The sequence below is a fragment of the Aotus nancymaae genome, unplaced genomic scaffold (genome assembly GCF_030222135.1).
Source record: "Aotus nancymaae isolate 86718 unplaced genomic scaffold, 86718_ANA_hifiasm-v0.15.2.pri h1tg000006l, whole genome shotgun sequence".
Classification (NCBI taxonomy): Eukaryota; Metazoa; Chordata; class Mammalia; order Primates; family Aotidae; genus Aotus; species Aotus nancymaae.
This window is the reverse complement of record NW_026988417.1, coordinates 5,926,491-5,954,103: the sequence shown is the minus strand read 5'-3', so window position 1 is coordinate 5,954,103 and position 27,613 is coordinate 5,926,491. Positions and strand designations below refer to the sequence as shown.

Below are 27,613 nucleotides of genomic sequence, written 5' to 3'. Positions count from 1 at the left end.
TGGGTATATTTAGTAGAGGTGGGGTTTCACTCTATTATTAGCCAGGATGATCTCGATCTCCTGTGGAGACCATCCTGGTCAACATGGTGAAACCCCGTCTCTACTAAAAATACAAAAAATTAGCTGGGCACGGTGGCGCATGCCTGTAATCCCAGCTACTGAGGAGGCTGAGGCAGGAGAATTGCCTGAACCCAGGAGGCGGAGGTTGCGGTGAGCGGAGATCGCGCCATTGCACTCCAGCCTCGGTAATGAGAGAGAAACTCCGTCTCAAAAAAAAAAAGAAAGAAAGACCAATTCACTTTTTCTTTCTTTCTTTCTTTCTTTTTTTTTTTGAGAAGGAGTTTCGCTCTCGTTACCCAGGCTGGAGTGCAATGGCGCGATCTCGGCTCACCGCAACCTCCGCCTCCTGGGTTCAGGCAATTCTCCTGCCTCAGCCTCCGCCTCCTGATTAGCTGGGATTACAGGCAGGCGCCACCGTGCCCAGCTAATTTTTATATTTTTAGTAGAGACGGGGTTTCACCATGTTGACCAGGATGGTTTCGATCTCTTGACCTCGTGATCCACCCACCTCGGCCTCCCAATTTATGTTTTTTTGATAATATTTTCCCATCTTCCAAGCTTTATCAATAAAATTCATTGTATACTTAATAAAAATGCAAGTTGAAATAAGAAAATAAATCTTTTCAAGGTGACACAGCCAAGAGTGACACTCCTGGCTGGAATAACACGCCTGACTCCAGTGTAAGTCAGGACATCCTATTGTGGGGATCCTCTCACCCCTATTCTGCTCACCGAAGTACTCGATAACCACCTTCTTGAGAGACGCTGCGCTGTGCCCCCAGGTGTGCCTCAGGGCATTTTACTTTGCAGGGCCTCGCACAATCTTGCTAGGGAATAAATTTTCATTGTCTTTGGGGAGTTTTTCTCCCTTTCCAATACTGAAAAAAACCAGATGGTCGGAATTGTTTCTGTCTTTCCCCTCAATATAGGCATTTAATTTGGCTGCCAGCAGTGTGTCTCCAAGAAATGGAAACTGGGGTTAGAGAAAGAAAATCTTAAGGCCACAAAGATGTAGCTTTTTAGATAAAGGGTAAAGCAGATTTATAATCACCTACCGGTAATAATGTAAAGGTTCAAGTTAATTGTCTACAAATAAAATAGCACTGGCTCAGATATGGAAGTTCTGGATTTAACAGGACAGTGCCTCCACTGCATGGGACAGGTACTACACACATACGAACATCATAAAGACTACCGAACGCCTGCATTTCAACTACTGACTTAGGATGAGCCTCATTTGGCTCGGTGACAAATGCACCTGACCAAACTCATATCGTCACTAAATCTCTCATCTACATTCTATCTATTCTGTAGATACAAAGCCCCAAAATGTACATACTGTACATACAGCTGGTACCGACATGAAGGCCCATTGCTTTTTCTTTTCTTTTGGGGGCAGAAGGAGCCTTCACTTTGGAGTGGTTTCTAAAACACGGTTGACATTAAAAGGGACCGAAGAGTGTAAGAGTGTGTTGTTGCCCTGACAAGGTCCCATTCTTTACTAGGAAGTAGAATCTTAGTTGTCCTTGAGTTCACTTGAATTGAGGTGTTTCTTCTTTTGAAAATATTAAGTTTTCCACTTCTTTGGCAGGAGAGGTGATATGTTCCTGCCTTTTTTGATGAGGGGTTCAGATGTTACACTACCCCTCATTTCTTCATTCAGCAGAGGATGGCCTTAGCGCGCTGAAGACCAATTAAGTCATCAGCACTGAAAGACCTAATTTTCTTAGCAGTATAGAAGACTTTGTCTTGTTCTAGCCTTGAAAAAGCCTAAGAATGTCAAATAGAAAAGAGGTACAATTTTAAAAAGGGTTCCAAACTTTTAAGGTTAATAAGCTCTTCAGTATGTTAGTTATTTTTGAAGCTTTCCGTTTTTCTAATCACTACTTAATATGACCTGGTCACAGATGCTGGCATTGGTGTTTGACTGAAAACCCACTTAGTAACTTCGTAGCCTTACCCCCAGCTTCCATGCTCTTTCTCTCTCAAGAAGGTAAACTGGCAAACGCAGGCCACGCTTGTGTGCCAAGGCACGAAGATCGAAGTAGCATCCGACATGAATGCTGCCAGGAACGCTGATATTACGATCAATTAGCTCCACGAAGTGCCTTTCCAACTCATTCCTGGGGAAGGAGAAACAACAAAACCAACACGAGACAATGTCAGTTCACTGGGCCATCTTCAAAAACATTATTCTCACGTAAGAACTGTAGTAAAGCCATCCCATGCTCTAGTTTATTAGAATGCATCAAAGAACTGACACTGGACAGAACCCTATTGATCAAAGAAATACAAGAAAGGGTGCAACTTTCCCAGCATTCCTTGAAAACTTAGAAATAACTTATACTGGAAAAGAAACTTGAATGTAAAAAACATGTTAATAAACTAGACTTTCCCACGTGCTTTCAAAGACATATTCAAATGTAACATGGAGAAAAACAACGTAATCTTAAGAAACATAGCCTTCAGTTTTTTCATTTCTTTGAAAACATGAAAGGACTCAATGGAGTAAAACCCTTATAAATACAAACATGTGGTAAGGTCTTCAGCTGTTACAGTTCCACATGAAGATAAGAACTCATTTCTGAAATAAAACCTATGAATGTATAGCATGTAGAAATGCCTTCATTTACGTGATATTTGCCCAAGACTCATGATAACACGCACTGCAGATACACCTTATAAATATAAGAAAGCATATAGGACTGGAACCCTAGTCGAATACCAAATACAGAGAAGTTTTCAGTTTTAAGAACTTCTTCAACGTTTATGTGAAAACTTCCCCTAGAGGGAAATCCTATCAATGTTTGTAAATTGGAAAGCCTGATGCAAAATGATTCTTGTGTAGTCTTCAAAAATGAACATAAGTAAATGTTATACTACTTCTATTTTGTTTCTCAGTGATTCTTCATTGGAAAGGGTCTTTGTACTTACTTCGGCTGCTTTTGCAAGAAAACATTTTGGTTACAGTTTTGTAGATACTCTTTAAAAAAGATTACTATATGAATTTAATAGGCAGTTTTGTGTTGTTGTTGCTGTTGTCAGTTAGTAAAATTTTTCTCTATTTAAAAATATCACACTGAGCTACTACAATCGCTCCAAATTCTGTTTGGAAACAAATACAGCCTATGCACGTGGATTCCTATGCACATGTCCAAACAGGGCACAGCTGCTTGCGGTCCATTCTGCATCTAGCACAAGTTTGGGATGAGGAGAGAGGTGACAGCCTCCTCTGCACTCCTACAGCTGAACTTGGGGCTCATTCCTGAGGGTTCCATTGCACAACTCAGACTCCATGCTCACTCCCAAGGCACCACAATAGTGATCAGATGACAGAAATGATGGATGCCATTTATTACCTGTCGCTATTATGGGACAGAAATACTCTTTACATTTCGAATGGAAGAAAGATCAGAGCGAGACATCTTGGCTAAACTAAACTCATTTCATGAAAGTACTTGTCATGGGCCTGGAGTGAGACTGAGAGCCCTCCCAAGTGCTGCTGTGGTTGCATGAGTACCCCAGGAACCTCCTGAATGTGGCGAGCATCGGGTGATGCTCCAGCAACGTTTCTCAGACTGCCTGAGGGGAGCCCTGGAACTTCTAACTCATCAGCCCAATGATGCAACACTCTGAAGAGGGACGGGACAGGGGCACAGGGATCTGTGGCTATTCTGTATCTCAAGGTTTCCAGAAAACAGATCTTCAGATAAAAGCAGGGAGAACACCAGCAAAAGCAAGTACACAATGTATGACTCGGGGTGAAGCTATACATTTTCCCCAGTCCACAGGCCCCAGACCTGTCAATGGCCAAACAATTATTTCAAAGGCCAGACATGTGCTCCTTACAAAGAGACTGGAACTTGCAGACAGCTTGTAAAAAGCCGTAAGGATATCTACTGTACTATTATGTTCTGGCAGCACACTGGTAAGATATTTGCCAAAAACATTCACCAGAAAAATACTTTTCCATTTATGAGATTATTTACAACAGCAATTTACCAAGACCTACCAATGAACAGTGAAAAATAGGAATGGTTGTTCTAAAGCTGGGGAGAAGAGAGTATGTGGCATTCATGTCATTCATGTCCGTTCTTATTATCTGCACAATGTAACCTTTAAAAATATTTCTTAAAGTGCTTAAGTTTATGGGAGCAAATAAAGTACTCAAAAATGGTTAGAAAGTTCACCAAAACCATACAAACTCACATATCTTCAACTGTCATGTTCTCAAAGAGCCTGCAGTAGTGCTCATGGCACACAGCCACGTCGTGCACAACCCTGATGGCAAGAAGAGTGGCTCCGAAGACTATCCTCTTCCAGTTGGTTGGACAAATGTTGATATCAGCATCATTTACAAGTCTTTCGATGTACACCTGCAAAACAGAGGACCGGCCTGTGACTTAGCTGGGTTGAAGTGTCGTGATAAGAACTCTTGTGAAAAACCAGAATACTTCTGGTTTTGACCATAAAGTAAGTGCCTTTTATTCTTATGTTCTACAAAGGCTTTGCTTGACCAGGCCAAGCAAGGGACCATATCACGATCATACATCAAATATTTCTGCTACCTACTCTGCCCAGCAGGGGTAGATTAGGCACATCCAAGGAACAATGAATTGAAGGCAGCAGCTCTCAATCACGACATGCATCAGAATTGCCTGGGGATACAGCGTGGGACTCAGCTTAGATGTAGGCATCTATTCCTGCCCATCAACCAGACGGTTTTGCTACTACTCCCCATTCTAAGCCCTCCACATGCCTTGGATGTGTGCGTACTGTGTGCATGTGTGCACTCAAGTGTGGGAGGAGAAATCAGAAATCCTTCCTGCTGCCTTTCATAGCAATTGTTCTGTGATGAGAAAAGCAATGGCAACATTTTAAGCCATGATGATGACTCAACTCCAATAGTATATTTGCTTTCATACGTTTTTCTTAAAGTTCTGAGATAATTTCAGAAACCTACCTTTATTTAAAAACAGGACCATGCCACCCTGTTTACAAGATCAATTTAGTTTGTTTCCTTTCTTTTTTTTTTTTGGAGATGGAGTCTCTCTCTGTCACCCAGGCTGGAATACAGTGGCTTGATCTCTGGTCAAGGCAAACTCTGCCTCCTGAGTTGAAGCAATTCTCCTGCCTCAGCCTCCTGAGTACCTGGGACTACAGGGGCATGTCAGCAAGCCTGGCTAATTTTTGTATTTTTAGTAGAGACAGGGTTTAACCATGTTGGCCAGTCTGCTCTACAAGACCAATTTCTAAAGATGCTTTATAAACCGAAAATAGCTCACCAAACTTCTGATTGCCAAGTCAGCTGTTAGCCTGTTGACTTTAAATAGAGAACGAAGAAATGTGAAAATCAACTTGCGTCCAGGATTATACTGAAAGTAGACCTCCGGAAGCTGTTCTTGCTGAAAGAAGAAAAAATGCAACATAAGTATCCAGTGAAGAAAAAACCTAAAGTGCTCTTAAAACAGCAGTGTTCCCATTTGTGCCCATCGTATCACAGTAATTTTGATTAGTGAGATGTCTTTTAGATTTTACAATATGAACAGTGGAATCTTAAAATACCATAATGATTTAATACTCATCAGCATTCACCAAAAGATAATATGAGCTTAGCCTCAGGAAATTATGGTTCTTTTTTACTCTTTCCCCAACATGATTCCATCCAAATGTAAGTTACTTTTAGGCTTTAATGTCTTACTGACCATATGTCATTCTTCTCAGCAATAAACTGAGAAAACAGAGTTTCCTGTAACCATGAGGCTCTAAGCCTACGCTGTTAAATACAATAATTACTAGCCACATGTGGCTATTATGTACCTGAGGAAGCACATTTTAAAATTTTTACACCATGTAAGTTGATTTAAACTGAAATTATTTTTAACTAGCTTCATAGCTTCTGTGTGAAAAGTACTTACATATTGCTTATTGCAATATGAGTATATGTAATTGTCCTTTAATTGCCTTTTTAAAAGATACATTTTCTATTATTTGGATATTATATTTACTCATACCAGCTCATTTACTGAAGAGAGCTACAGATCAGTTCTTATTCCAGCATATTCTTTTTACAGCACTTAAGATGACTAAATGCAATACAAAATGGGGAAGAGGATTTAAAGAACGATGACTTCGAGTTCAGCATGAAACAAATGCCAGTCTATGATGCAAATACAACTTCAGTAAAAGTGCCACTTACTGTAAATGGGTGTAACCGTTCATCAAAGATGCCCATAGTTCTATCAGCATCTCTATAAAATAAGAATGTGCATTACTTCAAAAACTGTTCAATATCTTAGTAAACTGTTTAGTGAAATAATGCCTCCTATGTGCTCTGGGGCTTATTTCAGCAAAGCAAACAGTTTTTACAAATTCTTCACCTGGATCCTGACCTGCAGAGGGTTTCCTGACTTCTTCCTCGGCACAACATGTCCCGTGCTATGAATTCTTTTCTATGATAACCAGTCAGAACTGCCTGTAAGTATTGACCCTTAACAGGCAATGACAACAAACCAAACATATTTTCACTCTTCTAACCACACACTGAAACACAAGAACATTTGACGAAGCAGTGGTGGTGGGCAATAAAGTCTTTAGAACTTTAATAAATCAAAAAGTGATTCAGATTTTCTAACTCTCTTTCTCTCTAGTTCTCTGTAGCATAGTCTCGTGATGTATTTTTCTGTTATTTGAATTAAAAACTCACCTGCCTTATTTTAAAAGAGGTCAGTCTTTGACAAACTTTAAACTTCATAAAACTAATGCATTGTGCTGTGTAATAAACCAGTGGTTCTCCAAATGTGCTCTGTGGACCTCTGGGGATCCCCAAGACCCTTTTCCAGAAGGCCTAAGAGGTCACCTCCCTTTCCCTTTCCCTTCCCCTTCCTTCCCCTCCCTTCCCTTCTTTGTTTTCCTTTCTTTTTTCTTTCCTTTCCTTGTTTTTTTTTTTTTTTTGAGACAGGGTTTCACTCTTGTTGCCCAGGCGGGAGTGCAATGGTGCAATCTTGGCTCACTGAAACATCCACCTCCCAGGTTCAAGAGATTCTCCTGCCTCAGCCTCCCAAGTAGCTGGGATTACAGGCACCCACCACCATGCCCAGCTAATTTCTGTATTTTTAGTAGAAATGGGCTTTCACCATGTTAACCAGGCTGGTCTTGAACCCCTGACCTCAGGTGATCCGCCTGCCTGACCTCCTAAGGATTACAGGCCTGACCCACCGTGCCCAACACTGTTCTGATAATCATACTAATTCAATCTGAGAAAGCTGATAATAACATTTTTTTAATTATGAAAGTAATACAAAGACACTGCCTGCTTTTTCATAGACACTTGCCATGACTGTATAGAAGCAAAAGTGGGTAAAACTGCTGGTTTCTCAGCCTAAATCAAGGCAGTGGTACCAATTACATTCTATGCTTTATTGTCCATTACAATTTAAAAAGATAGGCTGAAGTACTTAAGAATGTCTTTGATGAAGCAGTAAAAAATGGTGTTACTAAATCTTGACATGTAGCTTTAAAATTCTGAATCAGTGGAAAGTTAACAAGAAGTGCTTCTGCCGACTGTGGTACCATTGTGTTTAAAAAAAAAAAAAAAGAATTCATGATTTAATTGTGAGCTGAACAATCACTTTTTTCACAGGACATCATTTTTATTTAAAAGTACAACTGGGTCAGTGCAGCAGCTCACGCCTGTAAAATCACAGCACTTTGGGAGGCTCAGGCAGGCAGATCCCTTGAGCTCCTTCAGGAGTTCAAGACCAGCCTGGGCAACATGGCAAAACTCTGTCTCTACCAAAAATACACAAAAATTAGCCAGGCGTGGTGCCACATGGCTGTGGTTCCAGCTACACAGGAGCCTGAGGTGAGAGGACTGCCTGAGCTGAGATCATGCCAGTGCACTGCAGCCAAGTGACAGAGTGAGACTTGGTCTAAAAAAAAAAAAAGGGCAACTATCATTCTCAAAGATAAATGACATGAGGTTGTCACTTCAAGGAAAATAAGTATTTGTTCCCAATGATAAAATTTAAGCTTTCCCGAGGACTCTGAAAAACTCTTTCTTTCTACTATAGCTTGACAGCTTTTCAGTATTTAAAGATATTTTAAAATAAGATTGGTGGTTAAACTGAAAGTAATTTTTGACAAAATAAAACATAAACCAACATATTCCAAATAACTAATGCCTAAGATTATAAATGCAAGTATGGGTGAAAAGAACAATTTACCATGCAAGAAAGAGGACTGAGTACTGATGGAATACATTGAGTAATACGTAAAATGCCACTGTAACTAACTGAAGAAAGTAGCCCTTGTGGAGTTTTGACTTAGCATTAATGAATACCCACAACTGTCTCAGAGCTTTAAAAATACACCTTTTACCAACTACACATTTGCATGTTAGGTCATGTTATTGCCTCGTTATTTATTTATTTTTTTTAAGTTGAGACAGAGTCTCACTCTGTCACCCAGGCTGGTGTGCAATGGCACGATCTCTCTGCTCACTGCAACCTCTGCCTCCTGGGTTCAAGCGATTCTCTTGCCTCAGCCTCCGTAGCAGCTGGGACTATAGGAATGCACCACCACGCCCACCTGTGTTTTTGTATTTTTAGTAGAGACGTGTTTTCTCATGGTGATCAAGCTGGTCTCAACCTCCTGTCCTCAACTGATCCGCCTGCCTCGGCCTCCAAAAGTGCTGGGATTACAGGCATGTGCCACCATGCCTAGCCATCTTAAAGTAAATTCTTTAAAGCAAATGGCAAAGAAAGAGCTAGAAAACCCAGCTTTGTTCTACTAAGCTCCACATTAGAGATTTTCAACAATAGAAATACCTGACACACTTTTTACTCAACTCTCCGCTGAAAAAAGTTATTTTTTCTTTTTTTTAAATTTCCAGTTTCCTGATACATGAGAAAAAAGTTATTTTTTCATTAAAAAATTTATGTTAACAATATTGTTCTCAAAGAATACTTTCTGTTGGCAAAACTTGGGTCATGGGTTACTACTGACATCTAGTTGGTACAGGCCATCAATGCTGCTAAGCTTTCTGCAAAGCACAGGACAAAGCATTATTTAGCTCATAATATCAACAGTGGTAAGGCTGTGAAATCTCAGCTAAAAATAGATTTGGAAAAAAAATCTCAATTTTATACTTCTACAACAGTAACTATCAATATAATCAATATAAACACATACTCTTGGAGATTCCCAGTCATTTAAGATTTAAGAGAGTCTTAAGGTCCAAAGAAAACACACATAATTTGCCTCGATATTTTAGTCGGCACAATACAGCTTATGATGTCTAGACCTGTGACCTAACACTGAGCTTGACAGCTTGCAAAGTAATTAGCTAGAATAACAAGACAGGTTTTTAAAAAGCTCACCTTAGCTTGATATGATAATATATCTGCAAGGCCACACTGTGGAAGGAAAAACATTCATCAAAATAGATGTTATCACTGGTTAGGCCTGAAGACATATTTTTAAAAGGGTGCAGAGGAAACTCTCCTAGTGGCCCTGAAATTAAAATCCTCTGGTTCAGAACAGTACCATAAGGGCACTTTCTTGTTTTCATTTCTTGGCTTTCGGCAAAAACGTGAGAACCAAAATGCAAAGCAATATGCTGTCAGAAGACGTGTTTCTATTGATTATTATAATATATAAATAATAACATATTTCCCTTATATGCTCTTCTACCCACAAAACCTTTCATCCTGTGCAATTTAAAACTCAAATTAGGCAGTGGCTCTCAAATTTTGCTGCACATTAAAATCACCTGAGAAGCTTCAATAATTGCCTCATTTTAAACATGAGATGTTTTGATTTAATTAGCATTGGATATAACTTTGGACATCGTGGGTTGTTGTTAAAAGTTTCCCAGGTGATTTCAATGCGCAGGAACATTTGGAATGATTGAGTTGGGGTGAAAATCAGAATCTTATGGCATACTTTTTTCTTTACATGAAGATGCCTCACATAGATCCTATTTTCCTAAAAGGCTTCTCAGTGCCTAGAGCTAGAGGGAAAGTGGAGATGGGAAGATGCATGTGTTTGCAGACACGCATTTTGAAGAAAAACTTTGCAAAAGTGATCCCAGTGAGTTCCATCTATCCCATTGATAACAGTGCACTACTAACTCATGATATTTTCCAAAATCTTTTCTTGAAGCCAATCTGCCCTATTAAGTTGCTCAATAAACCTATATTTCACCAATAGCAAATATTCTTAAAAAAAAATTTTAACTTGCTGATGGCAAGTTAAAACTTACTTTACTTTTGAAAGTAGACTTCTAAAAATTAGAATAATGAGGAAAAAAGCATGAAATTTCTTTGAGCAAGATTAACCTTAAAAGCTACTTTTGAATGGTATGCTAACACATCAAAATCTTTTGAATTCAAAAGAAACCAGGGACTCGTGATGTGGTGATCCCAGCACTTTGGAAGGCCGAGGTGGGTGGATCACCTGAGGTCGGGAGTTCGAGACGAGCCTGACCAACATGGAGAAACTCTGTCTCTACTAAAAAAATAATAATAATAATACAAAATCGGCCAGGCATGGTGGTGCATGCCTGTAATCTCAGCTACTCAGGAGGCTGAGGCAGGAGAAACGCTTGAACATGGGAGATTGCAGTGAGCTGAGGTAGCGCCATTGCACTCCACCCTAGGCAACAAGAGCAAAACTCCGTCTCAAAAATAAATAATAAATAAAAAGACTGACTAGACTTGCCTGACTACAGACATTTATTTAGTGATTACTCAACAGGTCCCAAAGCTCAGAACCTGAGACAGAGTTTGAGTCCAGTTTTTGCTGAAACACAATTTCATCTCAACTATTGTTATAAGGGAGAGAGGAAAGTGGCATTATTACAAGTGTAAACTTGCAATTTTTAATTAAAGTAAAAGTTACTGACCATCAAATTAGCTAAAAAGGCTAGTGCATTCTAAACAAAATTGTTTATAAGCTAAGTAGTTATGTTTCTAGAATTAAAAGTAAAATTAAAAATAAAGACATTAATATTCTAAATTAGCACTTTCCAAACTCTGTTCTAAAAATCAACACTCATGACCCAAGGAGATGATGATAATGTACACCGGACAGCCCCTGTGGTGTTGGTGTTGGTGGCTGTTCCTTTTCAAATAAACTTCATCTCAGGGTGCTCTCAAAGTGCATCTTTGTGGCCCATGAGGTGCTCATGCACAATGGGAGAAATTCAAATGCAGATACACTGTGGTGCCAGAAGAGAAAAAGCTATTCCTTCCTCCAAGACTAATGTCCAAAGTAGTACATGTTGATTTAGGCCTGCAACTTATTAAACAAACTAATTCTTCACACACACACACAAATTCAATAAAGGGAACCTATCCTTCTCACTGCACTCAACGTTGCCTTAAGGTTTAATAAAGGCATCAAATAAATAGCTACACTTTTTCTGAAATTTCTTACTTGCTAACTGATTTTTCCTTCCACCACGATGTCTAAGATTAAAAGAGAAATTGGTATTTAATATTTAGAATCTGGATATCAATATATAGTTGACTCCAATTTCTTGAAAGTGATTGAAGAGGACAACCAAATGGCTGAAATAATTTTAGAATAAAGGAGTCTGTCCCTTGGCAGTACAGTTGTACTCACGCGTTTAGTGTCAGTGTAAGATTAGGGCAGCTGGCTGTGCTGTCATCAATGAATATGGTGGAGCATGAACTATATAATTGCGGTAAAGGCCCAGTAGATACCTGAAGAGGAAGGGAAGGATATGGTAAACTTATCAAAGTGTATTTTTTTCTCAGTTAAAATGTCAAATGACAAAGCACTAAGATATTCCTTACACTCCATGAACTGCCTGAGTGTGGTATCGTGTGCAATGCACTCTACAGAAAACCCGTTGGAGGCTGTTAACTTCCAGAGATGATGTTTGAGATATGGATTATAAAATGCTCCTCTTAATATGGTACCTGTCACCAAACCTAACAAGGATTTTATGAGTAAGATTTCACTGTTTTTTTCAACAGTGACATAAAGCAGCTGAGAATTTCTACTATTTACTTACTGCAATAAAATGTAACGTATTAAATAATACTGGTACAGGGGCATTTCATTGCAATGAATATAAAACTGATGCATTTACTGAGTTACTAGTCCTAAATGTATTATTTCAGGTGATAATTGTGACAAAATAGGTGTTTCAGATTCAGAGGCTCTGTGTGCCAGGGCTGCTGGGCTACCAAGTGAGGAAGCCATAGGTTCCTCTAGTCCTGTTTTCTTATGTGGAGGATAAAAAAAGTATCACTTAAATATTCTCTCACACCCTGAAAACAGATGACAGCTTAAAAATTTAACTTTTCCTTCATGTTTAAATGAGACCGCCATCACATGACTCAAATGAGACTCCCAGAAAACTTACCATTCATTTCAAAACTTGATTAATTTCATTCTATAAATCACGTGACCTGCACCTAGGCATTTTCCTGCTATACCCCTGCTCTCTGCCTACTGCCTTTCTCTTTCCTGGTTTCAGCAAACTTGACTCCATCTACCCTCTTGGATCGATCTCTTTGACAGCAGCCACACCAAAAACGGTTTCTTTGCACACTGATTAGTCAAATTCACCACTGATTACAAGATACTAAAATTTTTTTTATTTGCATACGTTTTAGAGGGAACAGGTGGCATTTGGTTACAAAAGCAAGTTCTTCAGTGATGATCTGTGAGATTTTGGTGTACCCATCACCCGAGCAAGGAAATACTTGCAGAGCATTGCCCTCACGAGAAAGAATGCCACTCCATAAGAGTAAGGGAAGGCTCTTACTCTTCCTATCTCTAGCTGCTGAGCACAGAATTTTGAATCAATCAAAAACTTCGACAAGTGTTTGACAAATTCATTCAGTCTTACTACATTTAATTACACCAAAAACACTACTAACAGTTTACTGTTTATAGGTATTATTTAAGGTAATCACAAAAAGAAACAAATCATCTAACTTCAGTCAGCATAAATCAGAGTGTGAAATTTTATGATCTTTATGTTCTGCTTTTTGGCAGAACAAATTTCAGGTATGTTTTTAAACAATTAGTAACTCTTTTCCTTTTTCTGAGATAGGGTCTCACTTTGTTGCCCAGGCTGGAGGGCAGTGGTGCAATGATAGCTAACTGCAGCCTCAAACTCCTGAGCTCAAGCAATCCTTTGCCTCAGCCACCTCAGCAGGTAAAACTAAAGGCATAAGCCACCATGCCTGGCTAATTTCTTAGTTCACCTTTTTGAGGAGATGAGCTCTTGCTATGCTGACCAGGCTAAAAATAAACAAATCTTAATTAACTGAAATATGTCTAACACAGTGAGCATTCATGAAAACAGCTCCATCTATGTTGTCAAGTAATGGGATCATATGACAGTGTATAAAGTTTGAATGAAAATATTAAACAAGGCTTTAGAAGAAAACTGTAATATGCTTATTATAGATACATCACTCAAGAATTGTCTTGGTAAATATCATTAATGATATTGAAATTAAACTTTGATTTACACTGAAATATAGGTCTTAAAAAAATAAGAATAAAGAAAAACAGAAAAACAAAGTGACTGGAACAGAAGTGAGCAGTTTGTCTTGCAGAGCTAAAGGCAGGCTGTGAATTTCAAGGCAAACAGCACTTTGAAAAGTAGGGTGAAATATAAAAAGGAGGGCAAAAGCCATCAAGGTCAGTTGAAAATCTGTGATTAGAGCCCCAAGTCCACCTGTTCTCCCATCTGATAAGAAACTTAGATGTGTGTTCCCTCAATACACCAAACCTGAGAATTTCTGCCTCACGGCTACCATGGCCTAAACCTGAGATATAAACAAAACGGTACACCAAAAATGGAACTCCAACTTTCTTCCCTAACTCTGCTTTTGGAAAGCAAGTAGCCACGCTTTTACTTCCCAGGCAGGAACTTGGGAGATCCTTCTCAAGAAACTGAACTGTCTCGAATAAAAAGATCCCCAGATAATACACTGAGGTCCCCCAAATGAAAAGCTAGTTTGGCTTCCAAAACCTCACACTGGTGCCATCAGTTAACACAAGTCATGCTTTCAAATCAAGTAAGCCAGGGACCACCACACATTGGAGAAAAGCCTCCAACAAGAGAGACTGAAATAACAACAACAACAAAAATTTCACGGGACCAGTCAAAATCAGGAGCAAAACTTTAAAAAAATCTTAAAACACCCTAAAAACTATAAAAATTCAATAGACATAGTAGAGGATAAACTGACAGAATATCCCAGAAGTAGAATAAAAAGACAAACTGAAAACAACAGAAGGGGAAATATTTAAAACCAATGCAGACATACTCGTCTAAGCAGTCTAGTGTCTGAGTAACAAGACTGCCCGAAACAAAGTAACAGAGAAAAAAGAAACATTCTCCGAAAGAGGCAGTCTGCAGACTTAGCAGCCTCAATAAAATGAAAAGATTCCCCACCAAGATGTTATGAAATTCTGGAATCTCAGAGACAGGAAAGCTCCTAAACAGCTTCAACAGATACATAAAACGCAGTTAGAAACAATGTATCGCGTGACGGCAACAGATTCAAGAACAACACTGTGATGAGAGCACAATTGCAGGATATTTTCAGAAGCCTAAAATTTAGATTCAACCTAGAAGTTGACTCTGTATCAAGAAGGAAGGATTTTAAGACTGGCCAGATCTCTGAACATCTCTGTCCGGGAAAACGTGCTCAAGTACAACTAGAAAGGATAACAGGACAGAAGAAAACACAGAATCTAGGACTCAGGCGATCCCACACAAGCCGGCAGTTATGTGAGATCAAAAAGACTTTAAAGAGATAGCACAGAAAAGCAGACATCGAGCCTATCTAGGGAAAGCCGCTCTAGACTGAACTAGAATGACAAAAGGCCAAAGACAGTTGCCCACCCCCTACCAAAAAAAAAAAGAGGAACAGATATGTTTTAGCAGATGGGAAATATATTTGAAAGGCATGTGATAAATGCTACAGCACTTGGGCGAGAAAACAGCTGGTAGAAAACAGGCCAATGAATAGAGTCAGAAAATTAGCTTCATGCTAAAAAATAATGGATGTGAAATGTCAATTATATGTAAAAGATAATTTAATCATAATGATTAAAATTATTTAACAAAGTGACAGACCACCCTGAGGCTACTTACTGCTGGATAAACCAGCATAGGCTAGGAAAAAAGAGATGATCCAGAAGAAGTGCAGAAGTGCTCAAATTTCAAAACTGTTTCAGAGAACAAACGAAGGAACATGCAATGCAGAGACACAGTGAAAACACCATATGATTTAGCAGTGAAGGCTATTTGGACAGACATCATCGTGTCAATGTTACGGATTGAATTAAAAAGTGTGCTACAACGGAAAGAAACAGAGGGAGAAAAATAAGGTCATGGCTAGCAAGGAAGATACGCTTTCGCCTGCTGTGACAGAGGGTCAATAGAGCATACTGACAATTAACTTAGCTCTTCTATTTTTGTTATTTCATGAAAGATAAGATTAAATATTTAAAGCAGATCTTGATAGCACAACAAGACTATTGAAATTTAACTTAAATGTCAGAAATCCTTAAAAGGTGGGCACACTAAGCTCAAGACTTTTCTGGATAAATTGGATACAAATCAAGAGATTCCTTTAAATTTAAAGGAATTAAACCCAATTAATAATAAATAAAGGAATATAAACCCAATTCTAATTTAAACGAATCCAGAGATACTTTTACATCAAACTGTCAATCTCTCACCTTTATTCGTGTGTACTTACATGGTTTGCATAGCTGCTTCGTCTTTTTTTGTGCGCTAAGAACGAAAAAACAAACTGGTCACTTCTCACACAAATAATATAAAGTAAAAGTAGCTGTTAACATCTTACTGACTACTCCCATATAAAATGAGATAAAATTCCATTTCAAAAAATGATTTTCAACAACTTATAATTTAAACTATCTGGCATGATACATCTCATAAAGTAAAACCTAAAAACTTCGATTTACTTTTTGACCTAGTTTACTTTTTGTTTTTGTTACCTATGAATGAAACAATACTCATGTACAAAAGAAAAGGGCAAAAAATTAGGCCAGATGAAAAATTTAGCTAATAAAAAAGTTTACCTGTTGCATATATGAGCCATGATCCATTAGTATTCTCCCATTTTGCATTTACACATAGCTTAATTACCAGAATCTAAGAGCTGACAGCTCTAAGACCTACTTCCTGGCCAGGCACCTATCTCTAGATGCACCAGACTCCCTCTAAGCACTTCGAACCACACTTACTGGTCATCTACTAACATGGAATAGCTGTTCTTTTTTCTGCTTCCATGCTTTCTAGGTGTGAGAAGCCCATGGCTCTGAATGGAACTGGGAAATACAATTCTTATTTGGTTTGGAGATGTTTCCCCCTCCAAATCTCATGTTAAAATGTGACCCTTCATCTTGGAGATAGGGCCTAGTGAGAGGTGTTTGGGTAATGACGGTGGATTCCTTATGAATGGCTTGGTGCCATCCCCAGAGTAAGAAGCAAATTCTCATCCTGGTAGTTTCAAAGAGCGTGGCACCTTCCCCCTACCCCCGCCCCACCCTCTCGCAGTGTGGAAGCACCTGCTTCCCCTTTGCCCTCCATCATGATTGTGAGCTTGCGGAGGCCCTCACCAGAAGCAAATGCTGAAGCCATGCTTGTACAACCTGAACATCTATGAGCCAATTAAACCTCTTTTTCTTATAAATTACTCAGCCTTAGGTAAATCTTTATAGTAATGCAAAAATGAACACAAATTCTAGCCAGAAACAACCAACTCAAGACAGGTGAAGTCTACTCAAATTACAAAAACAAAAGTTACAAACTGCCATATCTGACTGTGCTGCATTACGGTAAATAACATTCACATATGATTACAGATCCTCACTTGTATTCCTGCTGCTTAAATCAACTGGAAAACCTGGCTGTGTGTGGCTTCTTAGCAAACAAGCCGGGATTTCACATAACATTAAGGAAAACAAGCAGGAGTAGAATGTGTTTCAATTTACATCACATCAAATGAAAAGGTTAATAACTTAAAAGTTTCGAAAACATAAACATGGATTTGATAAACACATGTGGTCAGAGGACTGTGTCAGAGGAGGCCAAAATCACAGATTCAATCCCTGACAATGAACAACTATGTTCTGTTATTTATTTAAATGAAAACCAAGCTGAAGCCTAAGTTCTATCATTCACCTTTAAAATGTACTCTTTGGAGCATGGGAAAAGGGACAAAGAATTATACATCAAGAGAAATCTAAGACTCCTCCATCACATGACAAATTGTGTTGAGAAAAAGATGGTAAAATGTTTAAACAAAAAGTTGACATGTTTTCACTAACACAGTAACAACTAAAGGAAAGTATACCACATGTTAAAATAACAACTGAATATGAAAAATTTAAACCAATATGAGTTTTTCTAAATACTTTCTATAACACATCTGATCAAACAAGAGTTTTCACTCTTTCTTGGCAGAAAAAACAACGTTGCCTCACCACGTCTTCGAGATTTCCTTGCTTCTGGATGGTTAGAAGGGGTGGACTCCAAAGCCCTACCTATAGAGGGAGAAAAGAAAAAAGATGTGATCACTTATAACAGTTTATCAACTCGTTTCTTCGACTGCTGTATTTAGGCCATTTAACTACCTCTACCTTTATTCTTATCCATTGAAATGAATGTACAGACATAAGATGGAGCCAGACAAGATGGCACATGCCTGTCGTCCCAGCTACTCAGAAGGCTGAGAGAAGAAAATCCCTTGAATCCAGGTCAGGAATTTGAGGCCAGCATGAGTAACACAGTGAGACCCTCCTTTATTTAACAGCAACAACAACAACAAAAAAATGAAGAGGCAACTGTTCCCTTTGAGTTGTGTAAAATCAACTCTGCATAAAATACATCAAGATGGCAGTATGTTTTAAAAGACAGGTCTATTTTATAGGCAAAATAAAAGACACACGTTCTGAAGTTTTAAAAATTTTTAAAAAGTCAATTCAACACGTATGTCACTTCCATGTCATTCTGAAGACACAGAACCTTAGTTCTGTTGAGTAGCTGTCTTCCATAGTCATGTGAGAGCTCTATATCTTCATTTCTTCATTAGCAATACATACGGAAAACATACACAGGCCTTATTTGTATTGGAAAGGGCCAAATGAGACATACATAAACTGTGTCATAATCCTAATGAATAACAATAAAGAGCCTTGTTTTTGGGCTCTCATCCAACACTACCCATCTATCAACCAGAGTATAAGTTTACACAAGTACTTACGTGCTTTGTGCATAAAGGTTTAATAAATTCATTCACATAATGTATTTGTTTATGCTAAAGGAAATCCTTAAATATCTTGAAAGGTGAGTATAGTACTTCCAAGTTACAAAGTCGCTTTCATCATGAGTCTTAGTTATCCTACCTCTTAAAAAATTGAGAGCCCAAAGTTTCAATAGAAAAGCTATAAGACATTTTCTCTACAGTAATGAAATCTCTGGCATTTAAATGACACCCATGAGCCAACTGGATTTAATATCTTTGTGATACAATGTTTCCTATTTTACAAATTCTAATTTTTACTCAAGAACCATATTGTCACCCAGAATTATTATTATTATTATTATTTTTTTTTTGAGACGGAGTTTCGCTCTTGATACCCAGGCTGGAGTGCAATGGCGCAATCTCGGCTCACCGCAACCTCCGCCTCCTGGGTTCAGGCAATTCTCCTGCCTCAGCCTCCTGAGTAGCTGGGATTACAGGCACGCGCCACCGTGCCCAGCTAATTTTTTGTATTAGTAGAGACGGGGTTTCACCATGTCGACCAGGATGGTCTCGATCTCTTGACCTCGTGATCCACCCGCCTCGGCCTCCCAAAGTGCTGGGATTACAGGCTTGAGCCACCGCGCCCGGCCCACCCAGAATTATTTTTACTTAGATTCCTATCTTTGCAAAATTTGACAGGCAAGCCAACTGGTTGTTTTCTCTTTTTGACCCCCTCCCAGGTCCCTGCCTCTCCCAGCAGTGTAGAGACTGAAAAACTTCAACTTTCTTATCTTTGAACAAGATGCTATTATCAGGAGGGGGAAGGAAAAAGAGAAAGCCATGGCAATAAACACTCTTACACGGGCAAGGTCTGGCATTTTAACCCTCAATCTTTATCTTACACATTAAAAGCCTACATTGACATTTCATGTCTTTTGAAAGTTTGGACCACAAACCATCCCCACCTCTGTTTTAGAATAAGGAGGAAAATAAAGTCTGTTAAGTCACCAGAATAAACCTGGAGACACATTTTGTGTCACAGTAAGAATCTGAAAGTAATCAGAGCCTCATGGGTAAACTGCTTTGGGGAACCCCCCCCCCACACACACACAGCCATTTTTCTGCAGCCCTGGCTGTGACATTTCATACCTTTCATCATTACTTTAAGTACCTTCCATTTTCTTTTCTTCTGTGATAAAATTATGGTTAGAAGAAACTAAGCAGCTTCTATCAAGGTGACTTACAGCAGCCCATTAAGAATACCGTATAGTCTCTCGCATGGCAACCTCCATTCTGATTTTAAGAAATCCCCAAATATCTGAATACGAATTGTCCTGAGATTTAGCTACCTTAATACAGGGAAAAAAAATAGGCACTTATCTGGATCCTCCACTTAGGTACCATCTGGATAGGTACAAAGAAAGAACAAGATGGGTACTGGAAAGTTGGGATGTTTGAGTTTTTATTGAGAAAAGGGACAGAATATTTCAAAGAAGACTTATCAAAGAGCCACAGGATAATAAATAGAGCTACAGACAAGAAGAACCATGAATAAATGCTCCCATGCCAGCCTGGGAGAATGAGATGAGGGAGGAAGAACTGGGCATTTGGGAGGGGAGGAGAAAAGAAACTGAGTGGACTCTGTGGAGAAAGACTAAGCGGTGGGAATGGGAATGCAAGGCAGAGCCAGCCTTTGCTCCTGGCCAGCCCTGGGAAAGCTGGCTACAAGCAGAAAGGAGCTTTAAGTGGGGATGCCTCCCAGGGGACCCTGGGGACAGCAGCAGCCAGAGTTGTGCCAAGGGCACAGGTCCCCTCCTTACCTTCAGGCATCTCCCGGTCCTTGCCAGCTTCAAAAGTCACTTCAGCAGGGGCTACAATGGGACTCACTGGTGCTCCTGCCATCCTGTCCCCAGCTGCTGCCCTACAGATCTTAGACTTACGGCGAGAAACTGGCCCCTGGTGCTGGTCCACCTTGGGGCGCACACAACAGCTCAGTGTGTTCCCCATGAGCGCCTCTACTCACAGTGTGCTTCTGCTCACAGTGGTGGCCACACACTCCCGCTGCCCTAGGCTGAGGCTATGCCGCACTTGCAGAGATGGTATCGCCCGCTGCTCGCCTGCCCACCCCACAGCCTGGCCCCAGCTGGGACTCGGGCCAAGGCCTGCCCCTGCCACCTCCTCTGAGTTGACCTGTCTAGGAAGGTGAAGACCAGCCGGCTTATCTGATAGGTTGTGAACCCAACGAGCGCTGAGAGACCGCAACCACTGCCTGAAGAGAGTAAAGACAGAGGAGCTCCTCCTCCTTCTGCAGTTACCTACAGACTGAAGCCCACTGGCCCAGGTCGGAACCCAGGCACGGAACTCACAATGCCCCACCCTAACTGCCTACCCTCCCCCGCATGCCCCACCCTAACTGCCTACCCTCCCCAACAGCTCGGAATGCCCGTGCCTGGGCTGCCCCACCCTGTGGCTTAGGATGCTGCTGCTCTCCTGGCTCCTCATATAGTGCCAGTGGGACTGAGGTTTTCATTCATCACCAGATTCCCGAGCTTTTTAGTCCTAAGAAAAGCACACAGTGGTTTGTTAGTGGAAGTCATCTTACCCTATGAGTTCTGTATGAAGCCTCAGTCAGTAGGGTGGGTCCCATTAGCAACCAAGTTGGACAACTTGTATTTGCTCATTGAATGTAGATACACGTGAATTGTTGATTGTGTTTGTAATGAGATGCTCCTCTCCTGTCTTCCAATGACTGGTAGTTTTTGTCTGCAACTTGACCACAGCAATCCCTGGCACCCAAGCTCTACTCTCACTGAAGCATTATGGCTGTGTGTTTTGAATGACGCCTTAGGGACCCAATCTGCCTCCACCTCCTTCTCCATGAAACAGAAATCTAACTTGTCCCTCCAAGCTCTGAAATGCTGAAACTTATCCACTCCCTTTTCCCCGCTCTGTTTCTTCCTTCCATGGCAGGGACTTTCAGATTTTCTTCCTTTTACTAACAAAGCACTAACCATGACTTTGTCATACAAAATCAAGAGCCATCAAGTTGGGTACCACAGTCCTAACTCAATAAAGATGAATAGACTTAATTCTACTGGAGAAGAGTGATCCCATTTTAAGACATCAGGATCACATATCATCAGGGCAGACAATAGCTACCACCTGGGGCTGAAAGCAGGAAACTCCATTTCTTCTGAAAACATTCTGTCTTGATTATGGCGCCAGTTGCTGTGAGGGGTTTCCTTTTCTTCACTTGTTTTTTACAAGGTTTGAGTCTGGACTGCTAACACTCGACTGATTTCCGGGTGAAGGGACTGACTGCACCACCCCAGTCTGTCAGAGCACTTGCCCCAATACTTGCACTTGAAGAGTTTTCCACCTTGTCCAGAACTACAGCCATTAATTCCCTCATTTTCTCTCTCAGGAGAATGAACAACACATCTCACATACACACCCACACCCCTCTTTCCCCAAATACCAAACACAAAAATCCAATCTGTCTCCTTCTACCCAAACAATTTTAGACTGTCACTTTCTCATCATTACCTAAGCTCCCTGACTTACTGCTCGTCCTTCCTCCAGCAAAATCTCATCCCTGGATGAGCCCCACTTTCTGTTGGCTCAGTGACACGACTCAGCTGAACCAGGAAAATATTAAAAAGTGGTCAGAGGTATCATCATGAATTCAAATTACTTACACAACAAACTGGCCCTAAATATTTCCAGAAATCAATAAAAGTTTTATGTCTCCAATGACATAATTTCGTCGGAAACCCAACATGTACAACCAATTTTTTCTATGTTCTTCTAACTTTCACTCAACTTCTCTCCTCTGATATCTTGCCAAATCATTCAAGGAGAAAATATATCCTGTCAGGCAAGAGCCAATCATCTTCCAGTCACCTAAGAAATAATACGCACAGAACGCACCCACCTCATCTTTCTCTGTCTCATCATGTCAGAAAAAATACCCCTCCTTTTGTCACAAGGCAAATCTGAGATACAAGATTTAGATGGCCTGTAATTCCGGCACTTGGGGATGCCAATGCAGGCAGATTATTGGAGCCCATGCCTTTGAAATAAGCCTACGCAACTTAGGGAAACCCCATCTCTAAAATAAATACAAACAACTCTTTAGCTGAGCATGGTGCTATGGTGGCACATGCCTGTAGTCCCAGCTACTCAGGGTGGGGAGCACTCGGGTGGCAGGATCACCTGAGCCTGGAAGGTTGAGGCTGCAGTGAGCAGCGATCACAACACTGCACTCCAGGCTGGGCAACAGATATTTTTAAAAGAATCTTCTCTGTTAAAAATAATCAGATAAACGTGGCCATGAGGCTGAGGTGGCTCCAGTGTGCTCAGTTCCTCCTTAAACAAACCAAAACTTGACTCAGTGAAAACAGTAAAAGGAAACTTAAAAGCTTAACCCATCAGAAACCACCAACTAACATCTAACTAGAGGCTTGCCACTGTAATGATCCAAATGAGGCCATTGCTCCACTTTACCCGATCAAGCATTTTCTTTTTCTTCTACATTCACCATGTAAAAGTCTTTCCCCCTGCCCTCCCCAAGCAAGCCTCTCCTTTGGAGCTCTGAGCTGCCTGCAGCCCAGGGCTGCCTGCTTTGTACATTTCTGGAAGCTCAACACGCCTAATGTTTCAATGTGCCTAAATTGTATCTTTTCACAGCTCTCATGGTTACATCATTCTTTCTAGAGCCTCAAGTTCTACCTCCTTCATTGGACTGATTCCTCAGTATGTTAACATGTCCTCCTCTACCACGGTCAAGACTCACCTAATATGGGCAGTTTCTTACAAAACTATACATACTCTTATATGTGATGCAGCAGTTGCACTCCCTCGATCTTTTTCCAAATGACCAGAAAGTTTATGTCCATGTAAAAACCTGAACACTTTTTAAAACAGCTGCCAAAACTTAGGAGGAACCAAGTTGTCCTTCAGTAGCTTAACTGATAAATACGACTGTGGCATATTTAGAAAATGAAATATTAATTACTTCTAAAAAGAAATGAGCTAGTGAGCCATCAGAAGACACTGAGTAGTCTTCAATGCACATTACTAACTGAAAGAAGCCAATCTGGAAAGTTCCCTACTCTGATTCCAAGAACATAACATTCAGAAAAATGCACAACTATGGAGCTGAAAAGATTAGTGATTTCCAGTAGTTAGGAAAAAAAGGACAAATAAATAGACCACAAGATAATTACAGTAGTGAAAATAAACTTCAGGACATCATAACAGGCATCATGATACATTCATTATACGTTTCATTCTCGTTATATATTTCTGCAAACCCTCAGAATGTGCACCACCAAGGCTATCACTCTGGGTGATGATGATGTGTCAATGTAAGTTCACTGACTATAATCAATATTCTACTCTGTTGTAGGAGGTTGTTAGTGGAGTGACCCAAGAGTGTACACAAATGGAGGGCATATGGCAACTCTGGACTCTGCACTCCATTTTGCTGTACACTTAAAACTACTCTAAAATAATAATATGTTTTTAAAAAGTCTCCAACTGGTCCAAGCCAGTTCTATTAAAGCTCAGAAAATGCTTATGCTTAATTAAGCTAGATCTGACCCAACTGGCAAGTAGAGGCAGGAAAGACCCAGGCCAGGGGAGTACATTGCACATGCACGCACCCCGAAACTGGAGGAAGCTTGGAGGTCCTTTAGCTTGGTCCCGAGCCCACTGAAACTGCAATTACAGGCACAGATGCCTGGGGCACCAATCTGAATCTGCCAGCATCCAAGGCCACATGAACACAAACGCACAGAGTCTCCTCTGTGATCGGTAGCTAAGGATGTTAGGACACAACTGGACCAGGATGGGAGATGAACTGAGAACAACAGATTCTGCAGGCTTTTGTTGCCTCTTCCCACCCCCAAGCATTTCAATCTTTCCTCTTGTCACAGGCATCAAGGAAGCTCCCTGTGCATCATCTGCACAGCCTACAGTTGTGTCACCCTTAGCCTCTTATGTCCTCCTCCGGTAGTGTCAGTCAGGACATCCAACCTTGCAAACTCAAGAGTCCGCACGTGGCCAAGATCATGTCGGGATGAGCAGAACCCCTCTGCTGATCTGCAGACAAATGTGCCCTACCTTCTGGCCTTCTACCAGCAACTGGAGGCTCTGGAAATTTCCAGACACACAACAGTGTTCTCAACTGCAGGCTGCTGCCCCATCCTATGGCAGAGTAGGCCTTTTCTCCACTAGACTTGGCCTGCTATCCAGTTGAATGAAATGTCTTTTTAACACAGAAACAGGGCACAGAAACTAGTGTTCCTTGGCCCTGAACCCCATCACACGGTCTCTGCAGGTACACACCAGTCCTCAGCAAATACCACACAATTGAGGCCTCAGGCCCTGGAGTGTGCTCATCGGCTCTGCTTTCAGAAAACATCAAGGTACTTTTGGCAAGTCTGCAGACTTCACGCAGAAAAACAGAAACAAGTGATGAACACACACACACACAGCCCCCACAGTGACTAAAAGGATCTCCCTCCAGGGCATTTGCAGAGAGGAGAGCAGAAAACATCCCAGGGGCCTCTCACGGCTACTTCCTTGAGCCCCTTTGCAGACAGTGCTATCTAGACCTGTCTCAGCCCAAGCACCAACACCTTGATATACAACAACTGTCTTTGTTACCTGAAATTCTCCATCAAGAAACTGATCTCTTCTATTTAACATTGACAGGAATGTCCTCAAGCATTGTCCTCATTGGCAGGGGTGCAGTAGGGTAGTTTCTTAAAAAGTCAGGCCTCTGCCCACCACCTAGAACACCTGGAAATTTCCATCTATGCCACAAAGTCCAAATCACTGGCTACTGCTACAATGTAGGGCAGACTAGACCATCTCTCCAATAGATCTGGGTTGCTGTTCCACTGAATGAAATGACTTTTCTATTGCAGGATCAGGGTAAGGGAGCAAAAGGGTCTTACAACTGAACTCCAGTGTACAGTCTGCACAGACACTAGTATTGTGCAAATATGATACAGCGAGGCCCCAGGACCCTTAAGCCAGCTGAACGCATTGAGTTTCAGGAAATAGTGAGATACATTCAGTGAAACAGTGGGCTGCATGCTGAAAGAAATCAAGCCAAGGAAACACACACCACTCTGACACTGACACACACACACAAAGACACCCTAGTGGCCAATAGCTCCTCTCACCAGGAACCTGCAGACAAAAGAGCAGAAATCCTCTGAGGGGTCCATCACTATACTTTCTGGAGCCGCTTTTATCAGATGACCAGTCCCAGGACAGCACTGTCTTATCTTGATCCCATCCAAATTGCCATCACCCTGTGATGTGGGAGCTGGCCTCCTAACCAGAACCTCTCTGTCAGACAAATTTTTCTTTATAAAATCATGACGATGAACCTTCAGACGGTGTCCTGATCAGGATGGGTGGAGAGGGGGGTTTCCTAGAAAGTCAGGCAGGGCAGGGCTGAAGCCCTCTGTGTTAGCTGTGGGCTTCTGATATGAAGGCAGGTAAGACTGCACAGATTTGGGGGCTAGTCAGGGGATGGACTGGGTGTGCTGAAGAACTCCAGTTGGGAATGTTCTGTTGCCGTAACAGAGTACCTGAACCTAGGTCATTTGTAAAGAACAGAAACGTCTTCTCTCACAGCTCTGCAGGCTTGTTAGTCCAAAATCAAGAGGCCTCCGGCGAGGGCATTCTTACTACAACCTCACATGGAAGATGCTGAAAGGGAGAGAGGATGGATATGATGTGCTCGCATGACAGCAGAGTGACAAAGAGTAAACGCAATCCTTCAAGCCTTCTTTATACTTATATAAGATGTAACTTTTTTAATGTATATAAAAAATAACATCCCCCTCATCTACTACAGGGTAGTAGATACCACCCACACGTGGGACATGCAGAATAGATAAATAATTTAGTCTCTCCTTTATCAGTTTTCCTTTTTGACCTAAACACCTCCATCAGGCTGCAGCTCCCAACACTGCTGTGTTAAGGATTAGAGTTCCAACACACACCTTTTGAAGGATACATCAAGACCACAGAAATTGTAAACTAAAGAGTATTGACAATGCGAGAGAGATCCAAGATGGCTGATCACTAGCAGCTCGGGCTCGTAGCTCCCAGTGAAAGCACAGAGAACGAGAGGACGCCACACTTTCAGACAAATTTTTGTTGCCCACGGACTAAGAGATTCCCAGCGGAGGAGCCCCACGGCTAGCCAGAGCGACTCTTGTGGCCGGCGCGGTGGTTTTGCTGGTGCCTCAGCGCGGCAGTTCCTGGTGCAGAGTCCGGAGATTCCCGGGCAGAAAAGCACCATCAATCTTAACACTGCTGTTTTGGCCGGTGCGGTGGACCGCTCAGATTTCGGCGCTGGGAATCAACAAGTTGGACGTCTGCTCAGAGACCTACTTAGAAAGTCGGTAATTACAAAGACGACAGAGGGATAAATATATAAGGAAGGGAAGAAACCAGCCTAAAAAGGCAGAGAATACTCAAAATCAGAATGCTCTCCCTCTACAGGGGATCACAGTTCCTCATCAGCAACGGAACAAGGCTTAATGGAGAACGAGTGTGTTCCAACAACAGAAGCAGGTTTCAAAAGGCGGGTGATGAGAAACTTCTGTGAATTAAAAGAACGTGTTCTAACCCAATGTAGAGGAAGTAAGAACCTTGAAAAAAGGTTTGACGAAATGCTAACAAGAATGGACAATTTAGAGAGGAATATAAGTGAATTGATGGAGCTGAAAAACAACAAGAGAACTTCACGAAGTATGCACAAGTTTAAACAGTCGAATTGATCAAGCAGAAGAAAGGATATCAGATGTCAGGGAACAGCTTAATGAAATGAAATGAGAAGACAAGATTGGAGAAAAAAGGATATAAAGGAATGAGCAAAGTCTAGGATATATGGGACTATGTGAAAAGACCTAATTTACGTTTGATAGGTGTACCTGAATGTGACGAAGAGAATGAATCCAAGTTGGAAAATACTCTTCAGGATATCATTCAGGAAAACTTTCCCAACCTAGCAAGGCAGGGTAATATTCAACTCCAGGTAATACAGAGAACACCACAAAGATATTCTTCAAGAAGACCAACTCCAAGGCACATAATTGCCAGATTTATTAGGGTTGAAATGAAGGAGAAAATACTAAGGGCAGCCAGAGAGAAAGGTCAGGTTACCCATAAAGGGAAACCTATCAGACTTACAGCAGATCTCTCAGCAGAAACCCTACGAGCTAGAAAAGAGTGGGGACCACTAT

At 41.0% G+C, this 27,613-nt stretch overlaps 2 protein-coding genes across 4 annotated transcripts in view; both read right to left on the bottom strand.

Moving 5' to 3' along the window:
* LOC135270206 (cyclin-Y-like protein 2) overlaps positions 1–27,613 on the bottom strand; it is a 281,562-nt gene that overhangs the window by 239,761 nt on the left and 14,188 nt on the right. The window lies entirely within an intron of this gene.
* Positions 582–17,671, bottom strand: LOC135270208 (cyclin-Y-like protein 2). The gene is made up of 9 exons (XM_064365559.1): positions 17,578–17,671; positions 15,825–15,859; positions 11,689–11,789; positions 9,441–9,476; positions 6,260–6,311; positions 5,346–5,465; positions 4,270–4,436; positions 2,021–2,183; positions 582–1,830 (listed from the first exon to the last, which is right to left on the bottom strand). Exons 5-9 carry the CDS (start codon positions 6,293–6,295, stop codon positions 1,720–1,722), a joined length of 597 nt encoding a protein of 198 aa, XP_064221629.1. The 5' UTR covers positions 6,296–6,311; positions 9,441–9,476; positions 11,689–11,789; positions 15,825–15,859; positions 17,578–17,671; the 3' UTR covers positions 582–1,719.

Excerpts from the sequence above, each read along its gene's own strand:
- LOC135270208 (XM_064365559.1), bottom strand. The coding sequence starts at position 6,295 with ATGGGCATCTTTGATGAACGGTTACACCCATTTACA. Across the intron at positions 4,437-5,345 it reads ACTTGGCAATCAGAAGTTTG|GTGTACATCGAAAGACTTGT; the intron begins GTGAGCTATTTT and ends TCTGTTTTGCAG. Across the intron at positions 2,184-4,269 it reads AACATGACAGTTGAAGATAT|GAATGAGTTGGAAAGGCACT; the intron begins GTGAGTTTGTAT and ends CTCCTTCCCCAG.